At 38.3% G+C, this 21,491-nt stretch overlaps 1 protein-coding gene across 1 annotated transcript in view; it reads left to right on the top strand.

Moving 5' to 3' along the window:
• HDAC9 (histone deacetylase 9) overlaps positions 1–21,491 on the top strand; it is a 275,406-nt gene that overhangs the window by 242,654 nt on the left and 11,261 nt on the right. The window contains exons 22-24 of the mRNA XM_031066816.1: positions 2,668–2,801; positions 11,849–11,933; positions 16,998–17,151. Coding sequence (XP_030922676.1) covers positions 2,668–2,801; positions 11,849–11,933; positions 16,998–17,151 — 373 coding nt within the window. The remainder of the gene's footprint in view (positions 1–2,667; positions 2,802–11,848; positions 11,934–16,997; positions 17,152–21,491) is intronic.

Genomic DNA, 21,491 nt, shown 5'->3' with positions numbered 1-21,491 from the left:
TTGTCTGACTCCTTTCTCACCTTAAGTTGGCCAGTGCTTGATCTCCTTATATCAGGGGAGATGACGGATTCTTTTAATGGTGCTTGTTACTATTTTCTTCTTGTTTTCATTAATTATTTGGCATGAACTACAGCCCATCTTAAAACTATTACTTCACTGGGATTCCTTTCTTTCCATTTTCTTACTTCTGCACTCCAGGGGATTTCCTTGAGGAAGCTAACATCTTTCCTAGGTTGCTGCAGTGACACGGGATCCAAGTTTCTTTGTTAAGAATTTCCATAACTCATTCAGTCACCGGCGATGTTGGTACTGTTGACTAAAGTTATTTCTTCACTTTCTAGCAAGCCACCTTTACTTTCTCATAGTAGTTATACTGAAGAAAAGCCCCATCACATTAATTTGGGTTGAAACAGTTTATCCTGTTACCATGATCTCTGTTTGGAAAGATGCTTTCTGTGTAGCTCGTTGCATCGCAGTTTAAGTCAGGGGTGACTATTATAGCACTGATACTAGGAAAGTCATCAGGAAACCAGGCAGACAAACTAATATTGTAACAATGGTGGTGGGTTATGTTATATGTATGGTTGGGGTGGGTTATATTATATGTATGGTTGTCTAAATGAAGAAAAGGCATAGCAAGAACTTTTACATTTATTGCCCTACAAACCTCAGAAGATTATGGTGCAGAGATAGCAATATTTGCAGTAATACAAAATTCTCCAGTGTGCAGGGGAAACATGGTAGAGCTTTCCCTTCACAGAATCTGTGTAACACAAAGGATAACATCATCTTAAAAGTGCTGTTGGATTCCTCACACACTCCAAGGGTGAATTATAGATGTGGGGAGCCTGTGCCTGTTCATTCTTCTTCATTTCCTGTAAATGTTCTATCTTTGACTCACTTTACACTGTTGGCAGAGTCTTCTTATGAATCTACAGATCTCATGTGCAACATGCAGACAGAAATAATTTCTGTAGGTAAAAGAAATTGGCTAAAGATCAAAGGTTGCCCTCATTCCACTCCTTCCTTCACTTTTATTATCCTTGTCTAAAATTGGTCTTTTGTGGGGGGGGGAGGTTGTTGAAGGTTTTTTGTTTCGTTGGTTTTTTTTTTCAGGAGGGAAGGCTGAGTTTAAATGGGAGTTTAAGGTTTTATTTGTTATTCAGCCCTTAATGTGATTGGAACCATGGTGTAGTAACTTTGTTAGTATCAAAACTGTGGTATTTTTTGGGTACAGAAGATTGGGCAGTGGCTCAAGGAAACAGTATTTCACGTCAAGTGTTTCCATGATCATCTATATGTTAAGTGGCAAGTAGAGGAATTTTGTTTTGTTTTGGGGTTTTTATGTCTGTACAGCTAATTCAGATTTGATATAGTATAAGTTCCTTTTCTAAAAAGAGTCAGACATGTGCTTAACAAAGGTGTCCATTTTACATCTCAAGATGAAAACAGGACTAAACATGAGTTTGGAGAATTTCTCTGGAAAATATTCTTGTAATATTCACAGTTTTAATTTTTCGTGGTCTTGTTCGCTGGAACACAGTAAAAACATGTTGATTTTCCTGTCTTTGTAGAACTCCAGGGTTTACCAGGTACCTTCTAATGCTTTATTTAAGGAAATGAAATGCACTGGAATGAGTAGGGATGACCATCAATGGAGCAACTAGTACAGATCAAGTGGAAAAGTTAAGAACAAGATGTGATGTTTATTTAACATCAATAGTTTCAAATTTTTATTTATCATTTCTTACATGAAAAAGATTAAAGAAAAACAATAGCTGTCCTAGAAAACGACCACAAAAATGTTTCCAAAAATTTTCACTCTAAATTGACATGTTTCATGCAATTTTTCTTGTCATTAAAAATGTAATAAATTAACTTTACTTGAATCACAGATGAAAACTTTGCGGTAGTGTCTGTGTAGTTACAGATCACCACAGAAAATGGAGTACCATCATTTTTGGCTATGGTGCAGAGTTTCTTAGAGTACTGTTGGTCAGGAGTGAGCGATACTGGTAGAGATAGCTACAAAGTTCTAGACAGTTTCGACTTATTCCAAAACCCCGAATTAAAGTTGTTGGTGCTGCTTCTAAAAACACTTCAAGATGGAGCTAAGAGGTAACATATGTTTCCACTATCTCTCAGTCCATGATTTTGTATAATTCTCAAACCTCAAATACAAAGGAAGAAGTAATTTTTAAATAAAAAACCCTTCATCATCCAATTTGGAAAGCGCAGTTATTTTTAATTATAGCACCATAGTTTAACTACAAATGTTATTTGTCATATCGATGCCATAAGTGACCAAGTCAAATCTCTCTAAATAACATGGCTATATATCACACTGATATGCAAATAGGAAGGGAATCCAAGGTGATAATGGTTAACAAAGGTAAGAAGAGAGACATCCTTGTGTTTCAACTAATCCGCAGCAATGAGGATCAGCATGAGGGATATTATCTCACATGTGCCTCATAAAAAATTCCGTATACTAACTCCAAGTCATCTGGTGAGGGCCATGGTCAGAAACAGGATACTGGACTAAGTATATCCTATGCTCCTTGTACAGTATTCCAGAGCTTTCTACATTCTTGTGCAGCAGATGTGAAACATGCCTGCAATGCCTGTTCTGATTTAATTGTTTGCACTCCTGTGTTTCAATACCAGGTTTTGGTCACCTAACCAAGCAATTGCTGAAGCTGGCAGACGGCCGCGTGGTGCTGGCACTGGAGGGAGGACATGACCTTACTGCCATCTGTGATGCCTCTGAAGCCTGTATAAATGCCCTCCTAGGAAATGAGGTAAAACATAAATCATAGCAGGTGGAGAGAATGAGCAAAGTTTGCTGGAGCTGCTATCTTTGGTATTCTTTTAGTAACAGTAGTGTCAGTCCTTTCTTTCATTTGGTATAAAAACCATGGAATTTGAGTATGTCTTAGAAATTAACAGGCCTGGTTGCATAAATACCTCTAAATTAGATGATTATACAAATTCTTTAGTTTATGCCTAAATTATTCCCAGTTCTGAGTAATATTTAAAACCTCCAAATTGCTTTTAGTGATGTGCTGAATACCAGACTTGACATCATCACTTGGTAGTCATTGGTGCACATATCATCTACTAGGAATGGACCTTTTAGGCATCTATCATGGGAAAAAATGTCTTTTTCAAGGTAACTGATAATCTCAGAAACTGGATATTGCAAACGTACATATTTTGCAGTATTTTCACACTTCTGAAACATTAATAAAAATGTGTACAAGATTAAAATAAAATTATAAATGAGGATTCAGGTTGATCTGTATGCAGTTGAAATGGAGTTTCCAAGAGTTATCAAACACTAACTGTATATGTTAAGAACTTTTGAGAGGAGACTATAGGACTAAGTAAATATGATTATGTGCTATTTATGTAGAGAAATGCAAGATAAGGATTCTTACTAGTGAAAATATTTCTTCAGTCCATTAAAAATATCTTTTATCCTATAAATACAGTGAGAAGGAAAAAAATTGCTGAAGGTACAGCCAAAATAATTTATGAAGGGACAAAAGCCTTTACCATAAATTGCGAATTTTGCAAGATCTTGTTCTAAAGTGGAGTGTGCCACTTTGTTTCCCCCTCAGGGGAAGTCTTAATAGCTATATAATCTCTCCAATCAAATGTATTAGTGCCAAATTGCAGGCTAGTCTGCCAGTTCCCTTCCACTTCAAGGCTTCCTACCTATGTGAATAAGGTAAAGTAACGTGTCTTCTGATGGATGTTGGGTAGAAGAATTTTTTAAGTGTTCTTTTAAACCTTTGCTTTTCATCTTTATGACACATCAACAATGCTTATTATTTTTTTACATTATACATACAATGAATAAAGTGCTAGTTTTTTTTCCAAAATATTCTCAGAAATGTTAAACAGACACCAGAAAAAAAAAAAAGAGAGAAAGGTTTCAATAGGTTTTATCTACTGTCACCTTTGACAAAACCCATAAGGAAAGTTTTCCAGTATGGTCATATATGCTGCTAAAAAAGCTGCTCAGCTCAGTGTTAGTTCTTTTATTTAGGTACTGAAATATGAATTACATAACCCAGCTTGAGGCATTTGAAAATCTTAGTAATGCAGCATTGCCTTCCTGATCAGCTGCCATTCCAGGGCACTCTCATTGATATTTCTGTTGATAGTAACTTACAACACCAATGGCTTTTAATAGCATTTCTAAACCCATCCCTGAAGTTTTCACCCTTGTGGGACTAATGTGAATAGTTCTGTGCTGATGGTGTGATGTATCCTACGCTGTGTGGGTGCCTGGGTCCCTCTATCCAGTTATGACCATTTGGTGGTGCTACCCATTTATGGAAACTGCCTTATTTTGTTTTATTGCTGTATCAAACCCAGCTACTACTTCTGCTATCACTGAATGAGAATGAATGCAAAAACCCCACATGCAGTCATTTTTAATTCACTTGTAAAAGAAGATAATCCTTCATAACTTGAAACATCTCAGGCAATAAGCATTTTTCTCATGTCGTTTTGCTAACAACATTGTCTTCTGGGACATGCATCAAGTGGTTGGTGGAGCAGAATTTCAAAGACAAAATATGCTATGCTTGTGAAGAAAAGTATTCCAGAGAGGATGTTGCTACCAAGAGTACCACAAGAACCCAGCATCGGCTAAAAAGAATAAGTAAAGGTATTGCCAAGGAACAGACACTAATGAGAAAGTCTGATGCCTAGTTAGCAGTTAGAAATAGATTTATGAAAATATGCACCACATGGCCCACAGCATATAGATACACTGCTGGATTTCAGCATACTATTCATGAACTTGCACAGCAAACTCCAACCGTGTTCTGCCAAGGACGGAATTTTTTTTCCTTAAACAACCAATTACTATAATTTGAGGATGCATTCTTCTCTGAATGCTGTTCTTTACAGGTGATTAATAGGATAATTATAACTTATTATCTGCCTTTCACTTTTACAAATAATGGTCTATGCTGCACCCCTAGTTTAAAAACTTTGGCAAGATTAACTTCAGTTCTAAACACTACACATGTATTTGAACTCAAATTAGAAAGGTTGGGAAAGGCCTTTGTGAGGTACCCTGCAGTTTGTCAGATGTATTTATTCATGTGCTGAGGATTAGAATTCATAAACATTTTGCAGAGCTTTTTGAAAACTTTTTCTTTTCTTTTGTTGTTTTTGGCCAGGACTTTTCAATACAGAAATTCACTGCTTCATGTGTCCTATTGCCAACAGAATAACACGTTAAAAAAATTCTAAAACTAGCCACAACTTTCAATTTTCAGGGAATGCTGGTCTGATATGTTACGTAAGAGGTAACATTAAATTTACAAGTGCAAAATGCCTTCTTTTGTTAGTTTCTCTCAGAGAACCAAGAAGGAAAACAGGTTGACATCCAAAATAGATAGATTTTTATTAATACATGGCTTATAGCATAGTGATTTGTTAAGTAAGATAACTTCTCACTCTTCTCTTAGAAAAAAGTGAGTGAAGACACTAGGAATGTAGTGCTCTATCAAATTAATCTTCTTTAAATAATTTGAGTATGGAAGAACTGGTATAAGTAATTGAGAATTTTGAGGAGCAATTTTCTGACAGCAACTGGAAAGAAGGCAAGACACCCTCTGGTATCTGAAATGGCTCAGTTTGGTTTGGTTTGTGAATACCTTCTTAAATAAAAACAAACTAAAAAGGAAATTGTGGAATTAAGGATAAACTTCATAAAGATAATTTTTTAATTAGGAAGTTTATATGTAAAAGTACTTTTAAAACATTTTGATATCTTAGGTTTTCCTCTCCATGCTTCTGTTTACAAGCAGAAAGTTTCCATGTCACTTTGAGAAAAATCCATTTGCCCATTTGCAGACCTAATTAGAAGCACTGTAGGTTATCTCCTTGGAAGGAAATCTTCCTAAGAGGTGAGAAGAGATTAAGCAGCTGGGTTCCCTTGAAATCCAAAATGTAAACATGGAAAACCTTCTGGAAGGTGAAAAGGCAAGATGACCATCAGTTGCCTTAAAATATCCCTGAATTTTCTCAACATGATTTGAGAACTGGTCCATTAAAAGAGCATCTGTAAAAACAAAGGAAAAGATGGATTCAGATAATTGCAAAAGAATCTTTGCTTTTAAGCCTTTCTAAGATTATGATATGCATGCTGAAAATTAAATTCTTTCACTTATTGTGACACTCTTTAAAAGACTCTACAGTTTTTCACACATCAGTTATATAGATTTAAACCTCATTTTTAAAGTGTATATAGATATACATATTACTTCAATTAAGGAAGCCGCTGAGTATTACGATTTATACTTTATTCCAATAAATCTGTGGAAAATTTGGTTGAATATTGAGATCTTCCCCCAAAATCTTCATTGTGGAGTATGGAAATTCCACCCTATTTTGCCTATCCTAGCTTTGGTGCTATAAAGAGCTCTGCTGTGACTTTTGGTCCCTGGTTGTGGTGAGTAATGCTGCTCTAGACATGTAAGGGTGTTCTACTTTCTTTCCTCCACATTGTTTTTGAAGAGGCACTACTTTCATTTAAGAAATCCTTGGGCATGGGCTTTCCTTGAGTCCAGTATGCTAAATCCTACATTTAATTTCCAACATAACTTCATTCATATAGGGGTTCTTCTGCAGCCAGAAGGGTAGGAAAGTATTCTTTCAAGCACAAAACTCTGAATCAAAACCTAAGGATTTAGCTCTTCATTCATCCCATCCCTTTTAAAGCAGCCAGGTGTGATATCTCCACAGGACACAGAAGTCAGTCTAACATCATGGTCCCCTCTGATCTGCCTGCAGGTTTGGGCAGTGTCTCTCAGCTCCTGTGGCACAGTAGTTTTCTGTGGTGTGTAACAAGTGATAATTAGTCACAGATGGGGTCATGCTCTTCTTTGCACAGGGGAAGCAGAGAAATGCAGTCCACAGCGCCTCTGCCCAGCGGGACGCTGCAACAAAGGCGCAGAGAGGATGCACGTCTGTTCTCATTGACTCTGGCGGCCAAGGCTGAATTTGGCCCCAAGTGTGAAAACATTTTTAAGTGACTAAATTTAACATCTTCTAGTAAATATTCTTCTGGCTTGAATTTCAGTCTGAAGCAGAATTTGACAAAACATTGTGATTGGTTGGCTCCCAAGCATGCTTGAAAACTTACACTGGACAATTTTCTTGCAGAGTGTGAAGTATGTGCTTCTTTCTTGCAATCTGTTGAGCTGGCATTTGGGAGGGGATGGTCATTTAAGTGAAAAGCTCGTAATCTGCAGCTTTCCTCCTGATGACGAAATGTTGGTGTTTTCTCCTTTGTGGAATTCAGTGTCAATCTGGGGCTGCTTGCCAGCTGGGCAGTGAGCTCTGCCAAGAGGGCAGTCAAAGGGGTTATTTACCAGAACAGGTAAGCATTTCTCTCTCCAAAATGAAAATATTCATAGAAGTGAATATGGCCTCAGATCAATTTTTAATTGCATGGTAAACTTGCTCACAATCTCACATCCTCATTGTTAATCTGAATCAAATGCTAGAAAAAAATTAACACAGGGTCTAAAACATCTGTCAACTGCTGCTTGAATAAACCCAGAGTCTAGAAATAGAGATCTGGAGGGGATAGGAAACTGGAGCAATGTGTGTGCAAGAGGTCAGCATGGTGACATCAAAGTTCCCAAGGTGAGCAGTGCTAGTCAGGAAGTGGTTTGGCCAAGGAAACAGAGAATATTCTGATTCCAAAGTTACATAATTCCAAGGTATCACTTGGTTTTCAGGGACTGACAGGTGCTAATGACCCTAATGACCCTCTGTGTCTTTGAGCTTATTCCCTGATGAAATCTGATTTGTTTATTTACTGCATTGTAACCCTTGATCACAAAAATACATGCCTGAAGTTCTCATATGTAAACAGAGAGTGCAGAAGCTCTAAGAAAATTGCTAATATAAGAACACATATGTAAGAGGACCTGTGAGATCTTTGAACTTGCTCTTCTGTAATCATAGGCAGCATTAAGAGCCACAAAGCTCAGTCTTTATGTTGATAGGTTTTTTACATAGTAGAACCAAGAAAGGGGGGTTTTGATTCTTCCCCCTGCAGCCCTGGCATCCCTGAGGAGCCTGCCTGCCTCCTCCCCTTCCTTTGCTTCTGGCAGGCTCTCCGTGCTCCTTACCTTCTGCTTACACTTGCCTCACTTGTCAGTAATCTCTAACTGCACTCTGCAACATTCTTCAGTGAAGCTAATCTTGGTACTTGGAAGCATGACAGTGCTGAAGACAACATGGATATTTCTAGAATTTTCAGCTCAATACAGACTGCTGTAGTTTCAGATTCTCACCACGTTCCCAAGGATCAATTAAGATCCCCTTCTGGGCGTATGAAATTTCCATCATTAATTCCTTCTTCAAACATTTGTTGATATGCCTCTGGCAAATTTTGGCATACCAAGTGATTTTTTGCCCGTTTACATTGTTTTTCCTATTTTGAAAATGGTTAGTGGACTCAGTTTCTACATTAATCTTCTGCTTTGGACACAAAAGCCTGATTCAGCCATGTAAAAGCTTTGAAAATGTGACCCTTTGTGTCTGGTCCAAACTGTCTCTCCAGTGGTTTAGTTATTTCTGCAGACTTGAGCTGTTCTCTGAAAAATTTCTTTCCTGATGGTGTTTTTCCAGTGCTCTTTTCAGCTTCTTTTCTGTTAGCCTCCAGATTTAATAGCCTTCATGATCTGAATGCCAGTAAGTATAGGAGGGAAGGTGATGATGCCATGTATGCCAAGTGTAGAGTAATTTCTTTTGTTCAGTATTGTTGGTATTTTCCAGAGACACCTCTATATATACAGTTGTATGCAACCAGTGGATAACTGACAAAAGAATCCTCCTTTTGAATGTAGACAGCCTCATTTCAAAGGGTATAGAAATACCTGCCATAACCCACTGGCTTTATTTCTGCAGTGATTTTGTAATGGAACTTCATTTTGGGCTATGTAGGATAAATGATGTAATGAATTCACTTGTGGATTCACCTGATCAAATTTCCCTGATATGAAAGAAGGTCCAAGGTCTGTTGGGCTAAACTTAAGGATGAGGAGACAGAAAGGCTTAGGAGCCTGCCTCAGCCAAGCTTGGAATATAAAATGAAAGTTTTGTGGAAAAAAAGAGTTGAGGAAATGATCAAACGTGCCCATTATACTCACATCACCTACAAAACTGTTAGTAGTACTAACAGATGGACTAATGACTGGGATAGTTGTTGGATGTTTTACCCTTTTTCTTCTTTTAAGGATTCATCAGCTTATTCTGATTTCTAAAAACACATCTGCTATTTCTAAATATTCACCTGATTTGTCTAGATATTCAAATGCAGCCTACTTATTTTAAGAAAAATTCTATGCTGATTAATAAAGAGGTGGTTTTGATATATTCGGGAAAATCAAACCTTTTGGGTTTTGACTCTTGAAAAAATCCATCTTTAAGGAGGACAACAAAATATCCACCTTTTAATAGAAAATCTCCTCTGTCTCTACATCAGTTGTTCCCATCTTAATAACTAGTACAAATAGTACTAATTATGAAGATATTATGTATTAATATAATATTTTAATATAATATATATATTGATATATCTTAATATTTTATATTAATACTTACGACACAATAATTAATAATTAGTACAAAGTGTCTGCGTGTAATTAGTACAAAAGGTCTACCTAAAGAATCTTATACTCAAAGGGCAAACCAAGACACAGCTCTCACATATTGCAGTCTGGCAATTCCATACCTTTTACTATTATTCCTACTGCTATGGCCTGGAGCTATTTTGCTCTGTTTCAGGGAAGTGAATTGGTCATCAAAGCCTTAGGAATTAGGAAATCGATGAAACAGAACCTTAAGCTATTTTTTGCTGCCCCTTATGTGTTCCTGCACCCAGTATGACCAAAGAGAACTTCAGGGTTTTTTATTCTTCCTGGCCAAATGATAGATTACTTTAAACAGAAAGTGACTAGTGATAAAGCAAATGCTATTTATCTGCATAAATCAAGGTATGGATTATTAAGGTTATTATATGGATTATTGTTCTGAAACCTGTAAAGTTTGATCTGTTGGTTGGCATTTTCATAAATACACAGTTTCCCCCCAGGCACCTGAAAGAGTTACCAAATAGAGCTAGCTATGCAGATGATAAAGTAAATGTGGTTCAAGGATTGCAGGAGTATCTGAATTATTATTTGTATTGTAATTGCTGTCTTTGTGCTAATCCACAATACATACTAGATAGTAACAATCTTTCTTTGCACTTTGTTAACCAAGTAGCACTGGGACCCAGTCAGGTCCAACCAGCACTTCTCTGCATGCTTGATCACTGAGCAGAATGGACTGATTTATGCTATTTGAAAACAAAACATAGTGCTATTGTTTCTAGCCAGAAGAAAATCTTCCAGCTGCAATCCCATATGGGCTTCTAAGGAAATAATGACATGAACAGCCCTATTCATTATAGTTACCAAGACTCCAAAGGACTGGTGATATTTGCAATGTCTTCATTGCTGACAGGCATTCACTGCTGATTGTAGTGGCAGGATCCCAGAAGTTTTGGGATTTGTAGCTGAGCTTGCTTAAAATAGCACCACTGAGGGAGTATCCACACTGCAGTTACTTCCCACTGTGTGTGCTTGGATCAAAGTTGATTTTATCTAGCTGGTGAATAGCCATGCAGCGGTAGCAACCTGGAGGACAGTATATGATGGCTACTGAACTATTAACTTTGCAAAGGAAGCTCCTTGGGTGGGCTTCACTTGACCTAGCTCAAAATAGACTCAGGCACACTTAAGAAAGGAGTTTTGTCTGCAGTACAGATGTCTCCTGTCAACGGTGGCTGAACTTCCTTAACTTTAGAGAGGAGAGATTGGTATTGATATTGCTCTTTATTGTCCACCTTGGCACAGTTGCTGCTCCTCAGGATGCAAGCCTGCACACCCAGCCATGGCAGTTTACGTGGGGAAGCAGAAGAGTTTCAGGACTCTTAGCATGGTTCAAGGAGAATATAGTTATTACAGTGCAAGGAGAAGCATTTAGCCCAAACAATTTTTTACTTTTTTCCTAGGAGAAAATGTGTGGAGGGTGGACAAAAAAGCAGATGAGGGTGACATTCAAAATATAGTTTATTTTTTATATTTATCCACTGCAGGGCAAAAATAACTATGCAGTAACTGAACACTTCTTTCTGCTAGTGCAGTCCTACTCAAAGAATATACAATTAAAATTAGGAAATTAAAATGCAGCTGATTCTGTAAAAAAACTTACTTAGGGAAATTTACTTCTAATCTGCATGACCATTTTTTAATTTACTACTTTATTTGAAATTAATGTTAAGCTAGTAAAAGCAGCTGTGTTTTATGGTTTTCCCCTATAAACCTTAAAATGCGAAAGATGGTTAGATGAAATAACACCAGAAAAATAAAGATAATAGAGTGCACACTTTGATTCCAATGTGGGTTCAGCAAGGTTTTGTTTGGAGTGCCCAGCTGCGTATACAGACACAGTGGAATTTGGTTTGTGAGGAACCTACAAAAATTACACAAATAACTAGCATTTTTTAATGAATAATACACAGACATGCACCTGCTTCAGAGACTCCATAGATTAGTCTTGCAGCCAATAGAAAAGCCCCTTGGAATTCAATTACATGGCTGGAAAACAGAAAACAAAATCATGACTATACATTTAGAACTGATACCAGCAACATATTAACCAGTTCTTGGGCTGAGCTTTTCCTGAGGATTAGATCATTTCAGTTTGTTTTATGTCCCTGTGGCTTATTGAATATTTATATTATTCTATTCTGTTCTTTCAGCTGGAGCCTCTCCCGGAAGATATTGTGCACCAAATCCCCAATATGAATGCAATAGCTTCTTTAAAAAAGACCACTGAAATTCAAAGTATGTTTCTCAGTTTGAATTGGTGGGTTAGTGGGCTTGGGGTTATTTTTTATTATTAATTAATTTCATAGACATTACTGTTTCAGAGAAAAGAGTGGGAAAATGTTTTATGTATAAATTGACATGTTGTGTCTAATATTTATCTACATATATATATGTTTTTATTTTTATTTCTTCAGCTTCTCTTTGTTTCTGCCACATACTAGCCTTGAAAAAGTAACCCATTAAAATTATTTAAACATTTCTGATTCCTGAATATTCCCAAATCTTTTCATTCCAGAGCAGCTTGGATGAAATAGATGTTTGTCAGTGAGGGACAGGAACAGACAGGTAAATTAGAGCTCTAACTAATAGTTTATTAGATTCTGTTTTTGCAGCCCTTTATAAGGTACTCACTTTGAGATTCACATGAGCTTGAGATAAAGCTAAAAAGCTCCAATTGGGCACTGATCTATTGAACAGTGTTAAAAAATACATTATTTTATTGTTTCTGAGACAGAGGACATATTATTGCTTCAGTTGTGGGCTTTGACCCCAACCCTTAACTACCCAGATGTTTTAGGGCATTTGCTCACTGAAGAACTTTATGCCATCAATTGCTTTAGTCCAACTGAGCATGCATCCCTTAAATTCTCTCATCTTCTTGTCTCTGCCATTTTACTGAGCCAGTGGGAGCTTCCTGACTTCTACTGTTTGCTGGCTCCTTTAGAATAACAAATGAATAGCAAATGTTTTCCTTCATTTGAGATGAACCACAAGTGGTTGGGATTCATCTACGTAAAATAAATGCAGTTTTTAGAAGGAACACCATGCCCAATTCACTGTTCATGCAGTACTTCTCCATCTGATTTTCATTACAAGGTGACAAAGAAAATTCATTGTAGGTATATAATTTATCATGCATATCCAGTTGACACCTAGATATGGAAAAGCTCTAATTAAATCAGCTGTATGTAATATGTTCCAATAAGTCCTTTGTGCTGAGTGGTATGTCCCTGGGTAGCTCATGAGTTAAAATTCCCTGTTAATAATCTGTTAATGATCTGGAGGGAGTCAGCAGGTTAAGGAGATTTGTGTACTGTGCAAAATAGAACAGATTCACAAATGATAATAAGGGCAGAATGCCACACACAGATCAGAGACACAAGGAAATGAGATACAATTCTGTTTGAAATAAAATGTGTATGTAATGGAAAATGGATCTGAAATGAAAAAAAGGGTGAATTGAGAAACAGACAAACAGAAGAGTAGGAATACACACAATTGATGGCTGTTGAGAGAGAAGTGGATTTAGGAAGAAATATACAGTGTAAATCTGAGAACATAGTCCAGAGCTCTGCAGAATGACTCAATTTTAACACAATTAGGTTTCAGCTGAACTGGTACAGTCATGCAGTCCAGTGGGCTGTTCTGAAACCTTTGTCAGGCTGCTCAGGGTTTAGACTCACTTAAATACAACATGCTGCCTTTTCTTGCAACTACCTAAAAATTTACATTTACCTCATTTTCTCTGGAGAGAGACCAAATATTCGGAAGGAATATGCTTGGATGACAGAAAGGAGCCCTGAGGAAGTTCAGTGCAGCTTTGTGATGTATATTTAGATCTAAGAGAAGCAAGTACCTGTCCAATATTTTAGAGAGTTAGGCAGGCTGGAGAGATGTTGAGTAATACCTCAAGAGGTACTGAGAAAGCTTGGTTTGTTTGGATTGTGGCATTGCCTTTGGATATTGGGTTTGGATTTCTGTGATCCGACTCTCACAATTAATATTATCAACATTTTATACCAAATAAGCCCTCTTGTGTGCTTTTTTGCAAAACCTTGAAGCTACAATACTTAGAAACTAAGAGACAACTTTTTTTCTAACAAGAATAGAATTTCTATAAATGTTTTGTATTGACAGTTTTGTACTGACAAAACTCTTCTGAAAATGTAACAAGTTTGGAATTAGTCGTTTCCACACACATGTAACAGACTATTTCTAAACAATCCTGTTTTAGCAGAATTCCAACCCCAAACACTGTTTTTCAAGCAAGCCATGGTACAGCATATGCAAATCTTTGAAAGGCAATTACAAATGTCTGTAGGAATGACAGAAACATTCCCTCTTATTATTTCCAATTTATTATTGAGTCACTGCTCAAAAAAATCTTTGAAGGAGGCTTAAGCACATTTTCATGCTGAAAGCCAAAGCGTACCTAAAAGACTGTTTTGGCTTGATTGTTTTCTCCTTGCAATCCATGATTGCTCAAGTTTTGTATGAATGAAACCAACCATATGCTTCATTCTTTCCCTTGAGCTCCACCAAGTTCTTTTCAATGAATGTAACGGCACTGGTAGAATTTCACATTCCAGTAGAGCACAGTAGAAATGGCATTTTCAGAGATTTGAGTGGTTTGAGGCCAATAGTTTTTGACTTCTTTTAATTGTCAATCCACAGCTCCTAACAAAGCTCCTTGGCAGCTGTGTGCTGTGATTGGCTCCCCATTCCATAACTCTTTGCCTTCAAATCTTTTGGCTGAACATGCATTCAAGGCCTGTATGTTTTGTGTGCAGCAAATAAATGTTGTCCTGGATAAAAAGAAGCTTGCAAAACTCTTCTGCTTACCCAAGGTGTTTGTAAAGTACATTTTTCCGATTTTAAGGAAAAACCTACTATTGCTTTTTCACAGAGCATCACAGAGCCCTCTTTTCATGAGGTACCTGCTGCTATCTGGATGCTATTTCTAATTGTGACCGCTTAAACATTTCCCCCCACAAATCACAAACACCCTACCAGGTAGTTCCTTTCTCCAGGACCCTCCACTGCAGTATGTGGGCTGCCACCTGCCTCCTGGCCTGACTCTGCTCCCTCTATGGCTGAAGCCCCTCTCATAACACAGCTCTCAGTGTGGGGAAACAAAGAACACCACCAATTGCTTGGGAGTGAAGGGCAGTTAAATGGGTGCAGAGAGCCCACTAATATGCTTGAATTGGCCCTGAGTTTTAATGTTAGAAGAAAGTCAGGATTCAGGGGGCAGCTGGTGTGCAAGCCTGTGTGTGTGAATGAACGAATGTGATGTAGCAATCCTCACTGATGCTGTTTTATTGTTGCTGCAGGAGAGCAACACAGTGGTAGCTGGGTACTAATATTTTATTTTATGAATAAAAGCCCTTGAAAACTCCAGCAGTGAACATGGGTTCATTTCTTTTATAGGCAAGAGGGGGTATTATTCCCATGCCAACAGATTTGATTTTCTTGCACATCTGTTTCTGCAACAAAAGCCCCACCCACTCTGTGAACATTTAGCTCATAAATTATAGGGTTTGAATTGGGTGTATATTGCAAAGACTGACTTTTGTACATAAGATCTGTGAGAACACTGTGGAATGCTCATATAACTTTTTTGTTTGTTTTTAGTATATTTTTTAATGAATAGAGAATATGGTCTCTGAGCACAGTAATAATAGAGAATATTTTTGTCTTGTTTTTATAAAATTTGCCAGGCTCCAATCATTGAGCCTACTGTTATGTACATAACTTTTTAGCTCTGTCTTTCATGTTTTTGGAGCAAAGCCAACCTCCTAACACTTAATCTCAACTTTGTAGGATACTTAATACACTTTACATTTTATCCCCAGAAGGTCCCTGTTATTTAAAGATTCTGCTAACTACTCAAACGTGCACACTATTAGAGTTCAAAGAAACACTCCGGCCATGCTCACTTGTTGTTCTTGAAGATTGTCTTGGGCTTTAATCTTGCAATGATGTTTTTGAATAAAGACATTTTCAGACTTTATTGACAGCTGCTTTCTCACTGGAGGGAAAAGTTCATCCTTCCAAAAGCCTGAAACTGTGTTGAGAGCTGTGTTACCAAAGAGGGAGTTTTCAGCAGCCTTTCTGCAGCACAGGCAGCACCACTCCTGGCCTGGCTTCCCAGCTGTCAAAGCCTCCAGCTACCCTCTGGATAAGCACCTCAGCTCAGCCTGCTGCCCAGCTGCCAAAATCCTCCTTTTAGTCCTTGGAAAGGTCCCCTGCTTGATCCCCTCTCTTTCACAGCTGTTGAAACCTTCTGTCTAATTCTCAGATAAGTACCCTGATCCAACCTCTGCAGCAGCTGCTGAAAGCTTCTTGCTAAACACTGAGTAAGCTCTGGTCCAGAGCTCCCAGACTTCCCAAAGCTCCTAATCCCCAGGTGTCATCCACCTGGCAATTAGTGAGTGCTCAGTGTTTTACTGGACTGTTAAGAAATATGTATGTAAATTTGTACTTATTCATGTGGTTTCCAATAATCAAACAGTTGCTTAATAGCCGTGCTGCTATTTCTTAATAGCAGATCATTTAATGTGTTTAGGATGAGTCACTTGCCATTATTCTTTGCATTGCTTGATGAGCTTCTTCTGTTGCAGGCAGAATTCTGAAAATACTCATGCTTTTAATCCACTGCTGTATTTTTACATAGCAGACCAGAAAGCTCTATCCCTTATGATACCTGGCAGCTTTCCAGCAGCAGCCAGTTCATATATGAAAGTTTTAACTAAATTATTGTTCTAGTATACGCCCTGAGGCTGGAGGAGAAAGAACATCCAGGACTAACAAACCTGATTGTTCTGGCAGCACCACTTCAGTCTGAGCTGGCATTTCTGACTTCTTTCCTTTTCAAGACAGTGCTGTGTGAGCACTTTGTACAACAATGTACATTTTTTACATTTTGCTCTCTCTGCATCAACTGTGTGCCATATCAGAACTTCTAGATATTAACCCTGCTCCGAACTCCCATCACCTTGTGTAGATAAAGCCAATAGCCTTCCTGACAATCTGTGTTCATTAGTCTGTGTGTTACTCCTCCAGTTTATTACCTTCTGGGGAAGGGTGTGACACAGCTCTTGGAACGAAAGCACTTTCCAACTTGGCATTCTTAGGTTCAGAAATAGACCTCTTCACTGCAGTCTGAAATTTCAACTGTACTGCTTACACCACAAAGATTTTAAACTATAATCACTCAGTGTTGAACTAAGTGATTACTGTTCTTGTACCACCATGCTAGCTAAAATTCCCATAAATTATTATGTGTGTTTTCCTTAGGCAAGTACTGGAAGTCAGTGGAGCCATACTCTGTGCCAGTGGATTGTGCTCTGGCTGAGTCTCAGAAGCAAGAGAGGGAGGAGACAGAAACAGTATCAGCTATGGCCTCTCTTTCAGTGGATGTTGAGCAGTGTATTCCTCAGGAAGGCAGCAGGTAAGTGCATGGAATTATTACAGACAACAAGGCTTTCACTCCAGACAAGTAAAATGAAGAAGAAAGCAGGACTAAGGGTTATTTCAAAATTATTTGCTAATTGAGATACCTGGAGTTTTTCATCCCTGGATTTCAGTTCTCTCACTTAGCCACTGGAAGCAGAGATATTAGCAGCTTTTTGGGTTTGGTATCTCTATTTCTGTACTAAAATTCATGATTATAACAAGAACCTTGTTTTCTTCTCGTGTCTACTTCTTGCTACTTCATAAAAACTGCAATATCCATATGAAGTAAATAGACATGGTCAAGTGTAATCAACCATATTCTTCTCATTAGAAGCTTTTAAAATCTCTTTTAATTTTCTAGGAAGGCGTTCAACAAACAGCCAGATAAATTTAGTAACAATAGACTTAAATCACTAATGAGTGATACTAGACAGGCATCAGAAGTTACTTCCCTGGAAGAAATGTGAACAGTGCCAGTATAAAACTTAAAGCTATCCTGACCAGGATTAGGGCCAACATTTTCTATGTACTAAGATGAAGGTACACCAGCAAAGAACGAGAGTGCTGATTTTTCCAGCTTGTCATCTGCTTTTTACATTAATGAAAGTTGCTTTCAACTTGCAAATTAAGAAAATTATGCAGTAAATGCTGTTGTGTGTTTTGCCAATTACACGTGAAAAAAACACAGTAGCCACTGAATACTGTGTCATCTATAATCAGAAAAACCACTGGATAAGTTTTTGGAGTTTCCTATTTTTTTTGTTCTAAGGAAAAATACTCCTGGTCTTCGCCAGCAGAGAAAGACACAAAATGTAGTGGAACTACTTGGGTTCCATCATACACAGAAAATAGGGGAGGGGGGAGGAAAGATGAAAAAAGCCTTATAAGGAGACTCATCAGTTCATCAGGCTGTGGAACAACAGCAGAGAAAGGAGGGAGCTGTGGGTAGGGGCAGCAGTGGTGGGAGTGGAGCCAGAAAGATCCATGGCCCCTACATTGTGACTGCTTCTTAGTTGCTTCAGTTCTTCCCTCCTGTGTTGTGTCTTTTAATCAGAACTGAACTGATAGGCGCCCAGGGGAATAGTGCAATGCTCAAAGCTGTGGATGTGTTTGGCAATGAGCATCGCTCACAACAGTGGCAACACTCATCTGTCAAAGAATTGAGGCATGGCGCAAAGGGACACACAGGGAGTGGAGCTAGCTAGTAAAGTTCACAGTATGTTCATAATTACCTTTCCAATGGTAATTATATTTAATATGCCATGGCTATTCTTGTGCTAGGATTATTGCAGACAACTTTATAAATGCTTAGAGAAGAATCCATGATGAACACAAGATGTATTTTAGATTTGTGACTCTGGTAATCAGTGCTCAACTAAGGAATAATGTAGTTTTTCATATAAGTTTCTGATAGTTACAAGACACTTCTGCTAGCTAGGGACAGAAAAATTCCCACTTGTGTGTGCATAGCTCTGAAATATAAATAATTTTAGTTAAAGTATTGGAAATAATGCAGTGAAGCAAATTAAAGCTATAAATTGTCTGGAAAAGGGCATGGTTAATTTTGTGTATTTTTACATTGCTGAGAATAAAAAATTTGTTATGTGCCTCCACTCAAAACTAGCAAGAACAACTGCTACTCCTACATGATTTGAACAAAATAACCCTTTGACTAACACTGCGCTTAATTACTGTACTTATTACCTACCAACTGATAACCTGTGACAGTTTCCACCCATTCTGAAAACAGAATTTCAGGGCAGCACTGAGAAACATGGAAGAAAATGGATGTACTGAAATGTGCACAAGTGGAATTCATGTGGCTGCCAGATTCATTACACTTCATCAGTTCTGGACTCTTGTAGGAATGAATCCATTGTGATGAATTGTTTTGTGGAAAAATGACTTCGTTTGGAATATCTTCTGTGGTGCTGCAGACATTTGTCAGCAGCACAAAAAATAAAAAAGCCTACGCACTCATGCGTCCTGAAATCTCTTTCTACACTTGTAACCCTTGTGACCCTCAAAGAAGTCACATGAAGCCAAGTTGCCATTAGAGAGTTACAGGACAAGAAAAATGCTGTCCCACTGGACCAAAATTGATAGTTAGGTTTTCTGAGGCTTCTGAGCATCATCTTTGTTTTCTTCCTGATGAATGTAAGGAACAATATGGAATCAAAAGCGATCCCCCTGAAAGTTGGATTTTGAGAGTCCTCAACTGTGAGGAAAACGGAGAGGACCTGCCTGTTCTTTGAGTATGAATGAAAATCCATCATGGAATGTCCAGGGAGTCTGTGACATTGCATGCTTTGGGTTCTGTATAATTTACTTCATTTCACATAGCCACATCATCCATTTCATAGGTACATACCAACACAAACAGCAGTAATGTAGAGACAAGTTCAGCTCTGCTTTTTCACGTTTTTTAATGTTTGTTGTAATAAAGGACCATGTATGCAACACACCTTGTCCAGACACTTCCCACAGCAAACAGAGCAGCAGGGATGTGAGGAGTCATGTGGGGTCTCAAGCTCCGTTAAAAGCTGTGCCCTTGCTCCTACTGGTGTGGATGGGGTCACCTTCTGAAGACCTGTTGCAAGCTTTTGCATTGAGGGTTCATTTGGGAAAGTTGCTTGTGACAGGTAGGGTGGGAGCAGAACAGAAAGCGCTGTGGCTGACAGGGCAGCCTGAAAGATTCCTTCCTTACACCAGGAGTCAGTTTGCTTCCTCTTAATTCCCACCACGGTCAGCCAGGCTGATAGTTCTGGCCTGCAACTGCAAGCCTGTTTCACTGATTCTATGACAGAGATCCTGTCGACTTCAGCTCTGGATGGTCAGGCCTCCAGATGAAGAGCAGCAGCAAGAGTCTCTTTGCGGGAAACTCTGGCCAGTTATGTTGGAGGATATATTGGTGTTGGAGTGAGATGACTCACTTTAAACTCAAATTTTGGGCAAAGCAGTTCTTTTCCTGGCCAACTCATATCTGACTCATTTACCACTGATGGATAAAATGCTCCTGGCTAAGGCCCATATAAAGTATTTTTATTTCTTTCTTCTCTCTTTCTTTCTTTTCTTCAAGTGACAGTGCTGATTATTTTTTTACTTGATTTTCTCTGGCAGGGTAAATGAAGAAAAACGCGTAAAGCTGCTATGCTTTTGGTGTTTTATTTTACCAAAGCATAACTCTGCATCCTAAGGTCTGGTTGAATCTTGATTATAGACGTTGGAAGAGTACAGATATAGAAAAAAGAGTTTGTGGATAGAATAGGAAACATGTATGGTGCTAACAGGGATTTAAATAGAGATGCAATTAGAGGAACAGGCATGCCCTATAAAACATTTCTAACTACCAGAACTTTTGTGTGTTGATAACTGTTTATTCCCTATGTGAGATACAGATTTAGCTGATTAGAATTTTGCTTTAGCCAGACATCTGTTTCAGAAAGTGTGCTGTGAACTATTCAGTACGTTGCTGTCCCTGATACCTTGGAACTTCTGTATGTTTCTTCTTAAAATGGAAAAAGAAAAGGGCGTGGAGAGAGATCTTTTGCACTTACTATTTTTACAGGAAGCAGTAAATCTTGAGAATGACATTTATCAAAATTTGACTTTATGGCTCTGGTTCAGCTGAGCATAGATTTTACTCAAATGGAAATGAAAACAAAGTATAATTTTTATTCTCAGTGTTACAGTGCTAGTAGTTGCAGTTTCAGTTAAATTGCATTATATTACATACTAGAGCAAATGGTTGAATCATGGGGTACAGCTAGCGACCCTTTAGGGTCACTTGCCATATTTGTCTGTCAACTCATAAAGCTTCATTTGGCATTTCACTGTTTGGATATCTACCTCAGCTGTGCTGAGTACATGGCTGGCCATACCCCACAGGGCTTACAATCCCCTCCAGGCTCAGGAGCTGCAGAACAGCTTTCCCAGGTCAGCCTATACCCTTACCTTGCTCACCTTCTTATCCTTTGATGGGTGCTCATAAGGAAGAGAGCCAGGAGTACAGGAGGCTGAGAGCCAGCCTTGCCCTGGTGACTTAATAGATCTTAACTGCTCTATCTGACCCATCCTGTGTAAAAGCCTTGAGGAAACATACACAGGAATAAACTTTTCCTTTTTGAGCCAGCTTGCACCTCTGGGTAAGCACTTGGGTAGTGAACCCCACTGCCTCATCAAACATCACACTGCTTTTACTTATTAATCAATAAAATCATTGGGAAACCCCTAGGTCTTGTACTGTGAGAGAGGAAACCATCTCTTTTCTTACTCATAATCTTTGACCCGTATCTGGTTTAAAAGGCTTGAGCTTCTCAAGACTCTGTATTCCTG

This window comes from Geospiza fortis, unplaced genomic scaffold (assembly GCF_000277835.1).
Source record: "Geospiza fortis unplaced genomic scaffold, GeoFor_1.0 scaffold138, whole genome shotgun sequence".
NCBI classification, from domain to species: domain Eukaryota; kingdom Metazoa; phylum Chordata; class Aves; order Passeriformes; family Thraupidae; genus Geospiza; species Geospiza fortis.
This window is presented reverse-complemented; position numbering and strand designations above follow the sequence as displayed.